Raw genomic sequence first — 13,849 nt, 5'->3', positions numbered from 1 at the left:
TGGAGTTTGTAGAGGTTTTCTATCTAATTGTTTAATGTTTTACATAGTTCCTGGTACATACCAGACACTCAATACATACATATTATATTGTTACCTTTCAGTCCTCTTTAATCCTTTAAGCCTGGCACACTTTTCCTTCCCAACCCCAGAGGAAGACTAGACCAATGAGAAATTGGAGGCAAAGGCACTGTGACCCAGCCAAGTCTAAGTTCTCAGAGAAGTGAGCAATGATTTCTAGCTGCCAAATTCCACCCTTCTCCTAACCCACATTCTGCAGGCAGCTTGGGGAAGAGCCACGTCCTCAGTTCTGGAAATGCTCTGTCCCCTAACCTCATAATTCCCACAAGGCTAGTTAAGTATTTTCTGGCTCCTTAACCCCAAAGAATATTGACAGGCTTTAAAAAGAAAGAATCAAAAAGTCATAAGACAATATGCTTTTTATAATTAGAAGCAGGGATCGAGGGAAATATGGTAAATGACATTTAATAGTTTAAAAAAAAAAACTCCCATGCTTAAACATGAGAATACCTGCACGCCCACAATAAGCAATCCAAATAGGAGCTGATAATGCAGAGGGAGTAAAGACAGGATAAGCTTAGGTAGCAGAGGCGGCAGTTTGCATATGATGGTTTGGGGGAGGGTGGCAAAATAGCAATGTAGAAATTTAATTATTTTAATATATTTAAACTTGTATATAGACATATTTACTTCTTGCAGTAGTAGGATAAATAAGCAAATTTATCTATTAAATAGAAAACTCAGCCTGAAAAACTTACATTAAAAAAAATTTAGAAAATTATTCTCAGTTTTTAAAAATCAAAACTTGTCTGACTCCTAAACTACTAACAATTTACTTCACACTTTATTATGGTTCACAGAGGCTGATTTCAATTGTTCTCTAGGACTTCTGGATTAAACGAATGTCAGTAACATGAACTGGATAGGTATACAGCAGCATAGACAAACTAACAGTCTGTTTTAATCATAGAGCCTTGTGTAGAAAACTCTGAATCTGTTCTTTCAATGTTCAATTGCTAATTAATAACTAGATATTATTATACACAAAAAGTGAATTGATGCATAATCTCTACTCCCAATGAGATTTCCAAAGAGATACACAAAAAACTACATTTAGTGTCAATAGCAGTGGAGAGAAGTTTGTGAAATATCCATTTTTCCTCCAAAGAGATTGTGACTTTCTCCATTCTGTAATTAACAATCATATTGCAAAGTCTGATCCTAAGATTTTCATTGACTTCCTGATTCATTATATGCCTCCATGGAATACCCTCTAAATAGCTTATGTAACATACTGTTACACAAATTAAAATAAAAATTAATAAAGACTTATAAAAATTGTCAAAAATTAAGTGAACACAAACAAGACAACAAGTGACATTAAGAGAAAATAGCATAATGTTTATTGGTAAATACCAAAAGCAAACTAGAATCTGGGAGCTCATTAAAAGTATCTATTTTTATATCTCCAAGTGAGCTGAATTGCATAATTCTTCTTATATTAAGGTAAATGTTATATTTATTATCATTCCCTTCCATTTCCAAGATACTCAAGTATCTCCGCAGTAATCTACAATAAAAAGTACCTCCAGATTGCCACTAGGTGGCGATGTTTAAACAGCCACAAGTAGAAAAGACGAATGACCGGGAATTGTCAAGAATTTCATTTTTCTCTTTCTCCTCTGTCTCTGACTCTGTCTCTGTCTGTCTGTCTCTCTCTCTCTCTCTCTCTCTCTCTCTCTCTCTCTCTCTCTCTCTCTATATATATATATATATATATATATATATATATATATATATATGTGTGTGTGTGTGTGTGTGTCTGTGTGTGTATATATGTGTATATATATGTGTGTATATATATATATATATATGTGTATATATATACACATATATACACACACAGACACACACATATATATATCTCACACGCAGACACACACAACCACAATAACATGTTACAGATGTTAAGATCTAGTATATTTCCCATTTTACAGATCAGGAAACATACCAATAGTGGTTAAGTGTCATGTGCAACTAGAACTTAGCATATTATTGACCTGACAGGTTGCTAGTTTGTCACTATGAAGTTATCTGAACTTAAAACTGAGGATGTATGATGAGAAACAGTCATGAAAATCATTAGCTAATCCTAAAAGTTTTGTGGGAGTATCTTATACTGAACTACTGACATAGTAGTTCTCGGGCCAGAGCTATTTTGCCTGGATTTGGCAATATCAAGAAACATTTTTAATTGTCACAACCGTATGGGGGATGGCAGTTTCAACTGGCATCTAATGGGTAGATACCAGGAATGCTACAAAACTTCCTACAATGCATATCGAATTACTTGGCCTAAAATATCAATAGTGTTGACAATGAAAAATCATGCTGTATATTGTGAGCCTTCTGTACTGTTTGATGGTAACAGAACTGCAGGGGCGGTTGGCGGGGGGGAATGCTATTTATGATTGCAGAACCCCCCTATATTGTGACAACCATAATTTTTGTCCAGCTAAGCAGCTCCTAGAAGGCTTGAGATGAGGTAAAACGTTCTACCTATGGGCATTCTGTTACATCATGCCCATCATTTAATATACATCATTTCATGCAAAACTATCATTTCATGTTTTGAAATCTGTGTAGGTGGGCATAAGAAGAGAGTTCTTAAACACCGTCACACTACTTCTTCGCTAGGATTAAGAGAAGAACAGATTTCCTTCTAGGACATCTGCCAGGATTGTCTCACTGCTACTCCCCATTCTCTCTCTCTCTCTCTCTCTCTCTCTCTCTCTCTCTCTCTCTCTCACACACACACACACACACACACACACACACACACACACACACTCTTATACCCAATTGACATTTATTGTCTCAGGCCTACCAAGATAGGAAATTGACCACATCACAAAGTCAGACAGGGAAAATAAGTGAGAAGGGCTGGAGAGTAGATTCTTTGGATTTTAACCAAGAACTCTGGAAGTCTGGTTCCACAACAACTTCTACCTAGAGTTAGAACCCAATGTTATCAATTACTTACAGTGTACAGGTACGTTGGTTCAAAATCTTTTTTTCATGACCTCCCACCTTCCACCCAACCGATGTTATTACCTATTTCTGTCTTTCTAGATCTAGAACAGACATCTGGAGAGCTACAGCAGTGTTTAAGCTACCAGCACTAGTGAGAAAACTCAATACAACAGCAGTGAAGAATGGGGCATAAAATAATCTAAACACAGTCTTGCTGCTCACCTGTATGGATATGCACAACCTCTTGGGGCACTGCTTTGCACCCACATGCCTGTAAATACCATACGTACTCCAGACCCATTTCAAAAAAACTACTGACATCACACTGTATATGAGGTGAAATGAGTAGAAGGAGAATGTAGTAACAAGGATGAAACCAGTGGCACATGATCTAAAATTTATCTTATCCTCATTTATATATTCAAGGTTGTCTGTTGCTTCCTTGCCTTTCTAACCCTCCCATTTAAATACAGATAAATATATATTTAAAAGGATAAAAATCTACTGAGAGTTTTAGTAGATATCATTAGAGAAAATAACTAAACAGTACAAATTTTTCTAATTGAAACATGGGATAAGAGCAATATACAAATTAATATCGTTATTTAAGATACAAAAGACATTAGATCTTACAAGTGATATATAAGGGAAAAAATTGTAACCCTAACACTTGAGAACATGTATTCTATGCAGGTAGGTAATAAAAGAAAACCTTTGGTATATATTATATATTATTCTCAGATTTTATATCAAGCATATTGAGGTCATTATTTTATTTTAAAGGTATTTCCTTTGGTAATGGGATTGTTGATTTTTAAAATTAATCCTTTGATATCTCTGCAGTGGTTGCTGAGTGAAAAAGTCAGAGTGCTACCTGGGAAATAAACTTGTGCAACCACTTAAAAGAAAATTTTATCCTCTAATAATTTTTTCCCATATCCAGCTTGGTTATTCCTGTAGCAACCACAGATCACATAACTTGGATCTTTTATCTCAACAGTGCATTCTTGGCATTGCTTACTCATGAGTGAAACTCATGATATGTTAATTATGCTTCCTTAAGTTTTACTTTATTTTGATTTGACCTCATAAGGGACAAGGAAATATCATTTGTGTTACCTACTAAGATAATATACAATTATTATTGTATTTTGTAACATTTAATGGAGGTGAAAGGGGAACAGGCTCCCAGCTCCTTGCTGCATTCAGGGAGCACAGTGTAGACTGACTGGCTACACGTTCCCAAAAAGGAACCCTCCTGTCAACTTACAGGTCTTCCTTTTGGCCCTCGCTCTCCTCTTGGTCCCTGTGATCCTGGAGGTCCCTAAAACAGAAAATGATGATTATGCATGTAAAAATTTATACTTTCTTACTGAATTTTGTTTAAATTTGCTTGGTAAAAGAAAATTGGAAACACCACACTTAATTCAGTTCAGTTGAAGACTATAGAGAATAAAGCCATGTGCATACAAAAGTTCTGTACACTTAGAAGAATTGTTTATTTTTTAATAATCAGTGAAATTTAAAGATCTATAAAGAACTAGGTGCACATTACGGCATCATGGAGCATAATGAGCTAAATAGATTAGCTTGACTAGTAATTCCAAATTTTTAAGGATCGTATTTGCTGTCTTCTCCTAGGTAAAACCTTTGCCACTAAACTCTGAGCGTAAAAACTTACAGTTCTGATTTTGAAAATTACATAAATGCATAAACCACAAATTATCAATTATTCCAGGGGTTGTATGAAATCAAATTGGTACAGGATACTCCAAAATGTTCATCACTGTTCAAGTTGCTGATGAAAGCAATGGAAAGGAAAGCCTCTTAGCCTAGTACAGTACTGCTTTATGTACATTCAAACATCTTTTCTTTTTACTGGATTTAGAATATTGCATTATTTCCCTTGTATGTTTAAAACTCACTGAGGATTTTCCAAATCTTAACTACAGTTACTTTTCCCTTAAATAACAAATGACTATTATATTTCAAAAGTGGTATTATTGTGCTAGTATCTTAAAATGGCTTTTTTCCCCTGGGAAATGGCTGTTGCCAGGGGCACTTTGTTTCTCTTTAAAAGGGGATTTCAACTGACTTATGAAGATTATATTCTGTATTTACTCAACCCAACATATAGCATTGTTTAAAAGTAAGGGCTTCAGAAGAACCAGAGTAAGTCTGTTAAAACTGAATTAGAATTTGATTTGATTTGATGTATTTAACATTTACATGAAGTGTGTGTGTGTGTGTATGTGTGTGTGTTATGAACACTGCTGATAATCCAAACTTGAAAAAATTGGTCTTTTAAACTAAGCCATAAATATGCTATCCTGCTATATGATTTCTCAAATTCTACTGCAATATATCATTTAATTTTATTAAGCAGATAAAACTAGCTCATCATTAATAATCATAGTCAAACAGCACACAAGTATGCCCTAATTTCAGGGAACAAAGTCACACTAAAATTAACAAATGTAACAATGGAGTGTTTTGCCTTTTATATAATCAATAGCAAGACTAACATAATGTTTCTTCCATTTCAGAATAAATTGATTCCTTATCTACCATTCATTGCTGCAAAGAAATGCCTTAACTTGAAGAAGGTTTAAGACAAACTGTTTTAAGAAACAAAGACTCATTGTTTTAATTATTTATCTTATCATGGATATAATATCTGTAAAGATTTTCAGTACCTCAAGGAACACAAGAGTACCATGAATATTGGGAGAAACTACTTACTGCTGGTCCTGGCCGACCACGTATGCCTGTTACCTAAACAATAAATAAGAAAATTTGTAAAGGTACAGTTTTCTGCAGATATTCAAAAAAGTCTATAGTCAACAAATAAGAATAACAACAAAAATCCCAGTAATTTTTTTAACAAATAGATGTCAACTGATGCCCATTTTCTCCTCTTCTTAAGATTTAAGATGTTATCTAGTTTTAAGTCTAATCTAGGGAGGCAGTGCTGGCCTAGTGATAAAGAGCACCAACACTGGAGCCAAGAGGCCTGCATTCAATATCTTCATATTACCCCTTGCCAGATGTGTGACGTTGGACTAATTACTTATCCTCTCTGTTCTCAAGAACCTTAAATGGAAACTTAAATGTAAAATGATAGTGATGATTACGTAATTACCTCCCTCATAGAATTATGAAGACAAATGAATAAATATTTGTATTTGTAAAGCAAAGACATAGTAAGCACACATAAATGCTTTTCTAAATGAAATAAAACAATATGAATTATTTAATTTTTAGGTAATCTTTGTTTAAAAAAATAAACAAGCCAAGTAAAGACAAATAAAGAATGTAAACACTGCTAAATAAATCAATAGGCATATTCTTTTTGCCTTGACCAAATGATGATAATGTCTTTAAAACCCAGGACAATGAGGCCAAGGCAGGTAGATCACTTGAGGTTAGGAGATGAAGACCAGTCTAATCAAAATTGTGAAACCCTGTCTCTATGAAAAATGCAAAATTTAGCCAGGCCTGGTGGCTTGCACCTGTAGTCTCAACTACTCGGGAGGCTGAGGCACGAGAATCGCCTGAATCTGGGAGGTGGAGGTTGCGGTGAGCTGAGATTGTGCCACTACACTCCAGCATGGGTGAGAGAGTGAGACGCTGTTACAAAAAAAATAAAAATAAAAATAAATAAAACCCAGGAGATAGATTGTTGAAGTGCTTTAATCCTATTTAGTAATATACTTCTTGATCCATTTACAAATTTAAAGAAGTCTTAGGAATTCTTATGCAACATAGAATTTTGATCAAGTCAGGGCATGACATATTTCCAAAAGTATAGAACAATAAACCACTATACTAACTAGTGCTAGTATTAACTATCAGTGTATCTCACATGTAATATATTTAACTTTTTTAAACCATGGCTTTATTCCTTCAGTCATGGGACTACAAAAGTCAGGAACACAGAATATAAAATACTGTATTAAATAACTGATCTGTTCTGGTTTGCTTGTGTTATATTAAAAACTTGTTTTTAAAATAACTAATTTGTTTTTGAGGGTATGTATACAAGCAATAATATACAACTAGACTATAATCTAAGTTTATTTAAGGCACATTGAAACAATGATTATACATATACTTACAACAGGCACTAATCCTGGTTCTCCTTTTTGTCCCTATGACATTAAAAACAATTTAAAAGTTCAATTAGCACAATATAATGGCTGGCTGGGCAAAACATGTCACACTAGAATATGCCATGTAATCACAGGAAATTTCTGTGTAAGAAATGCAAAAAAAAAAAATGCAAAAAGAAAGTTAACAATTTTTACGATATTTAGTCAGACATTATTCATTAAAAAATTACTGCTCACCTGAAAGACATAAAAAAATCCAATGTGCAAAATATATAAAGCTATTTTGCTTCAGTTTTTACACAGATCAAATCCAAAGAGTTGACTACAGCACAAAATAGTTTCAACAACGAGATGTAAAGACAAAGCTCCAGAGGAAAAACAACTGAAAGACTGAAAACACAAAAAGAGCCAGAAATTGTAATATATAGTAATTAACATAAATTAATATGTATAAATTCAGACTTTTAGTATGTGACACATAGTTTTCAGGATCTAATTAGATGCCCTTCCTGAACCACTAGCACCCTTTTTAGTACTCATGGAAGGGCACTAAAAATGAGTACCTGTGCTCATCTTTAATAAAAAGAAAGAAAAAAATGTAAGAATTCTACTCAGAAAATTCTCAATAACTGAAGAAAATCTAGGGAAAAAAATCAATTGACTAGGAAAATCAAACAAAATAAGAAACTATCATATAAGCAAATAGGGTCAGGTCAGTATAATTGCTTTTATAATAGATGTAGCAAATATAACAGATGTAGATGAAATTTATTTCATCTACATTTAATTCTTAGAACTTTTCTCAGAAATTAAATTCTCATTGCATGATATCAGGTACATAGATTAAATAATATTGGATGGATTGTAGCTTTATATATTTCTACCTAATCACATACTAATTTGTGTTCTTCATTTCAAAATTTGTCTTCCAACAGATTTTGGTCTCCTCAAAGTCACGGCTGTGTCTTAGTCTACTTCACATGCTCAGCGTAGCACATGGAAGCATGCAATAAATTCTTAAATGTATTATTTTTCCATTAATATATTATGAAATAATGCTCTTTACTGGGCAATTTTGTAGAACAAATATGAATTTAACAACTATCTCTAAAATGTAGAAAGAAACAAGAGGAATGAGGTCTAGTTTATTTCTTCTTTCATATATATTATTCTTTAATCTGATTATAAAAATGATATGTGTTCATAGTAGGGAATTTTGAAAATAGAAGAAATACACAAAAAACAAACAAACTAAATATCCTACTCAACACCCCAGAGATATTCACTGTTAATGTTCTGGCATTCTTAGTGTTTCACCATGAACATGCACTTTGAGAATCGAATCAATGTCTCATTATCTTACTCTTATTTTTTTTTTTCATTTTTAAGTTTAAGAATGACATTACAATAAATATCCTTGTTTATTAATGTGTGCATGGAATCTCTGATTAATACCTTATGATATGTTTTTAGAAGTTAAATTTGCGGATTAAAGATATTTTAAGTTTTGTAACCCAGATCACCAAATTGTATTACTAAAGATACAATCTAATTATATCCTTCCAATACTATTCTGACAAAATTTTATGAAGTGAAATGATGGACTCAAGGGCGGAACTAATAATAACTCAATCACACTTGCTGAATCTAATGCTGAAGCAGCAAATATTCTGGAAGTCAGGAATAAATCGAGAATACGAAAGAGGGAAAGGGCCCTCCAAAAGCAGGTGGGAGTTCTACAGGATAAGTTCAAGATAGAAACACTAGGTACTAATGACCAACCTACACAAGGCCTAGGGGAAGAAAAAATTAATATATGTGGGCTCAAAGTAAAATAGGCTTATTTCCACATGTTCGCATCTGCTACCTTCTAGAGTCCTTCCATTCTGAAAAATGCAAAAATAATAAAAATTAACCATAAGAGCTACAATAAAAGATATTTTTTGAAATGCTGGTAAGAATTTGAACTGTTTAGAAAGGATGCACACATGATAAAACCTAGGAGTACATACTAAGGTTACATATTAAATAAAATCGATAAGCTTATTTCTTCATGTTCACATCTGCTACCTTACAGTGGCTTACGCCTGTAATCCCCGCACTTTAGGAGGCCAAGGCAGGTGGATCATGAGGTCAGGAGTTTGAGACCAGCCTGGCCAACATGATGAAACTCCATTTCTACTAAAAATACAAAAAATTAGCCAGGCATGGTGGTGCGTGCCTCTAATCTCAGCTACTCAGGAGGCTGAGGCAGGAGAATCACTTGAACCCAGGAGGTAGAGGTTGCGGTGAACAGAGATCGTGCCATTGCACTCCAGCCTGGGTGACAGAGCAAGACTTCATCTCTAAAAACATTAACAACAACAACAACAAAAAGAAAGGGTATATAAATGTGTGTCCAATAAACAAAGGACTTTATAAGGATGACGCTGAAACAATGCTCCTTCTAGAGCAAGACTAGAAAAACAAATAAAAAGAGAGGACAAATTATTTCAGTCAGAATAAGAAAAAATAGAATAGCCTGTTAAGAATAGTTGTGAAATTTCCATCCTAAGAGACCTACAAGAAAAACGCAGACTTTACATTTGCTTTGTATGTAGGGGAATAGAACTCTCTGATACCTGTCTTACCAAATTGTAGGCTTTTTGATATGACTGTTCTGTTGCTGCACAATATTTAAAAGGGATTAAATGTTCAATTATAAGTTTCTGATAATAAATTCCCTAATGATTCTATACATTTCTTATTTTGGATATAAGCCACAAATATAAATATTTGTTTCCACTGTTTTTTTTAATATGGGCTTTGAGTAAGTTAATTTGTATGGAATAATGGTTGTCTAAAGTTTTACTAAATTTAATTTTCATACCCACTGAGAAACATAAAGTTCATGTACTCAGATCCAGATGTGAATTACAAATACTTATCATTTAATACCATGTGAACATGCTTTGTAGGATGTCATTACCATGGAAGCAGTCATAGTGTTTTCCTCACATTTGTATCATCTATATCATTTGCCGACAGCCATATAAAAAAGGTTCAATAACTATGTTGGGGTTAACATGAATGAATGAATGAATCAATCAATGAGTTATAAGTAAATATCAATATGAATATAAACCAAAAACAAAATGCATTTTTATAGCATTGCTTTGCTCTTGTGTTTCTAATGATACCTGATGACAAATTAAAACAAGTCATGAAGATAGTGGCACATAACTACAGTCTGCTACATTGGCAGCTGCTTTGAGTATATCCTTCACCCAGTTTGCCCACTACTTTTGGAGAAAGGCAGCAAATGACACAGCCTACCAGCTGTCTCTCTAAGTTGGGTAACTGCTAACTGAATTAAACTGATTATTTCAAGGCAGTACTCATTGTTAGTTTTTATTTCCATTAAAGTTCATCAAATTATTATATTAGCTATTAAAGCTATTCATTACAATAGCTTTCTTTTCATAGATTGATCTGTCTCTCTACCTATCTATCCATGCATCCATCCATCTTTCACCTATCTATGAAGTTTGTTTAAGGCCTATAACAATCTGCTAAGTTTCAATTTATTTTAGTTTTCACAGTAAATTAAATGTGAGACAGCATTTGCAGTCCTTCGTAAAACTGGCCAAGATCTCCCCTTGATAGCATCACTCTCATCATGAAGGTGCAGCATTGCTTTATCTGTTATCTGATAAATCATTTTATTAAAGTTCCACTGTGTACAAAAGTAAAGAAAATTTATGAAAATTGGGACCAGTAACCATTTCTACTCCCTTGATCCCTGTGCCCATCTCATTTGAATAATACTGAAGCAAATGCCATAATCTTCAAGATAACCGGAAAACTGAGTGCACTCTTACGGAAAAAAGAACTTTCTTCACTCCATAAGATTACCTTACTGATGGCAAGTGACCAAGCTGACCAGCTATACTCGGGTCATAGATGCAGCCTACCTTGTTTTCAAGTGTAAAGCTTGTGTCCAGAATTTGATTTTAAGCTGTCTGAAGGTGAAGGAGGGCAGAGGAGGGGAGGAAATGTCTGTTTGATAAAATGTTCAACTAATTCTCGATCTTTACTTCCCAGCCAATGAGAGAGGGCTACAGTCCCATTGAAGTCAAATTTACATTCTTCATTCCTTCCTTCCTTCCTTCCTCCCTCTCTTTCTTCCTTCCTCCTTCCCTTCCTCTTATCCCTTCTTTCTTCCATCATATGTGTATTGTACTTCTAATATGTCCAAGCTATATACTATACAATGATAAATGTGGAGAATAAAAAGGTTAATAAAACATTGCCAATCCCTAAAGATTTCACAACTTTCTGGCAGAAACAGATACACAAACAGAAATTAACCATAAAGTGAATGGGTTAGAGGCATCTGTCCTTTGGAAACACAGTAGCTGAACTGTGCTCATATATTTGTCATAATGTACTTGTATGGTACTTGGTACTTTTCAAAAGCTTTCAAACATTTCAGAGCACAGTTCTGTGTAGATAGTATCAGATATAACTCTGCTTATGGAAAAGAAACTATGCAAAGTAAAACTTACCTTTCTTCCTCTACCTGTAAAAAGAAAAGAGTAAATGCATTATTTTATGAAGAAACAATTATTGAGAATCTGCTAAATATTTACTTTCAATAATTGGTATCTTGTGGAGTCAGAATTATAGTGATAGTGATTACACTATCAGCAGTAGGCAGAACTCAAACAGTTTTGGATCAAAACTTCAATAAAAGGCAAAAACTACATCTTTTTGGAAAATTCTGAAATGATATTAATATTCTTCACAACAGTTATATGACATGTTAAGTTCATTAAATTATTATATTAGCTATTAAAGCTATAATGAATTATTGTTCATCAATATTCTCTATTTTTGCTTTTTGTAATTTTATGAGTAAGGCTGTTTATTCATATGGTTCAAAAGCAAAAATGTATTAAAAATATACAATTATACACTAAAAAATTTCATTTTTCATTCCATCCTATCCTATTTGCTCTATTTCCATTTCACCCCGAGCCCCACAGGAGGCCACTATTACTGGTTTCTTGCACATTGTTCTCAAGTTTAGCTTTGCATATGTAAGAAAATTATTATAGACTCATTGTTCTACATTTTCCATACTGTTCTTCAGTTGTATGTCATATGGATTGTTAAATCTTACAGATCTTTGCTTATCAGTATATAGTTTGTTTACTGTTTTTCTTAATTTTTTAATAAGATTCCACTATATGATCTAACACAATCTATTTAACTAATCGTTACCTTTACCCATTAAGGACATTTGGATTGTTTCTAATCTTTTGTTATCACTAGAATATACTTTATCGTCTAACCAGGACAATTTTTAGCAAGAAAATTGATATAATTTGGGGTTTTCCTGGGCATTCTAGAATGGGTGGTTATGCTGGCTATTAAAAATAATACTGTAATGAGTAATTGTTATATATATGCTACATGCAAATATATTTGTAAGGTAAATTCCCCAATATCCTTTTTGAGTTGAAGGATATTGGCATTGGTAATTTCATAGATATTACCAATATCCTTTCATAGAAATTATGCCACTTTACACTACACAAATAATAGACACATTTCCCCACAGGCAATACACAGGGATACGCAGTATGCTATCAGACATTTTAATTTTGGCCAATTTGATAGGTAAAACATGATAGCTCAGTATAGTTTTCATTCACATTTATTGTATTATGAAAAAATTTGACAGTCTTATCATATATTGAAGAATCATTTGTATTTCCTTTTTGAATGATTAGCTAATTTTCCTTGCCTGTATTTTTATTAGGTCACTAATATTTTATTTATATCTACTATTTCTTTATATGTAAAGAATATTAAATCTTTGTGAATTGAGTTACAAACATTTCTACTTTGCTCATTTTTGTGTGCCACACAAATGTTTATTATTTTTGTACATTTTTATGGCATCTGGGCTTTGAGTCAGAATTAATAAAGTCATATATTTTAAAGGACTATAAAGAAATTCTCCTGTTATCTTTGAAATCATTATGATTTAATTTTTCTTATTTAAATCATTGCTTTATTTAGAATTTGCACTAGTGTAGAACATACTTTTATTATTCAACTTCACTTTTTTCCAGATGACTGCCTAGCCATTCCAGCAAGATTTATGAAGTAATTCTTTTCTCCACTGTTAAGATGTGGTCTTCACTGTATTCAGTCTGATCCTGTATATTTGTATCTACTTCAAGATTTTATTTATGTGTCTACATCACATTTTTTAAATTAATGATTCCTTTTAAAAATCTTGTAGGCCTAGTCATCCTTAATTGCTCTTATTCTTAAAGATTTGTCTTTCTTGTTTATTCTATGTAAACTTTAATTTACAACATACTGAATTCTCAAAGAAAGTGTGCTCTGTTTATATTGGGATCATGTTAAAATCATTAATTAACTTATGGAGAATTTATGTGAGTATAAAGTTTAGTCTTTCTAACTAAGAACAAAGTAGGACATTCTGTTTTTTAAAGACTTCATTTGGCAGTATTTAAAAATTTTCTTCAGATCTCATATATTTTGTGTTGTTTATCCTTAAGTATCTGTTGCTATTACAAATGAGGAATTTTTATTGCTATTATGTATTCTATGATGTCAGTGTTTATACATAGTAAATCTATTAATTTCTGCTTGTTAATTTTTCACTT

The 13,849-nt window shown here is 33.0% G+C and overlaps 1 protein-coding gene across 1 annotated transcript in view; it reads right to left on the bottom strand.

Annotated features, from left to right (window-relative positions):
• The window catches only part of COL5A2 (collagen type V alpha 2 chain), a 145,277-nt gene that overhangs the window by 59,830 nt on the left and 71,598 nt on the right, over positions 1–13,849 (bottom strand). Inside the window, exons 3-6 of the mRNA XM_012464104.2 lie at positions 11,711–11,724; positions 7,170–7,202; positions 5,794–5,826; positions 4,322–4,375 (exon numbers count right to left, since the gene is read on the bottom strand). Of these exons, the coding sequence (XP_012319527.2) occupies positions 4,322–4,375; positions 5,794–5,826; positions 7,170–7,202; positions 11,711–11,724 (134 nt within the window). The remainder of the gene's footprint in view (positions 1–4,321; positions 4,376–5,793; positions 5,827–7,169; positions 7,203–11,710; positions 11,725–13,849) is intronic.

This window comes from Aotus nancymaae, unplaced genomic scaffold (genome assembly GCF_030222135.1).
Source record: "Aotus nancymaae isolate 86718 unplaced genomic scaffold, 86718_ANA_hifiasm-v0.15.2.pri h1tg000008l, whole genome shotgun sequence".
Taxonomy (NCBI): Eukaryota; Metazoa; Chordata; class Mammalia; order Primates; family Aotidae; genus Aotus; species Aotus nancymaae.
Note: the sequence above shows the minus strand (reverse complement) of the source record. Positions and strands in the feature narration are given on the sequence as shown.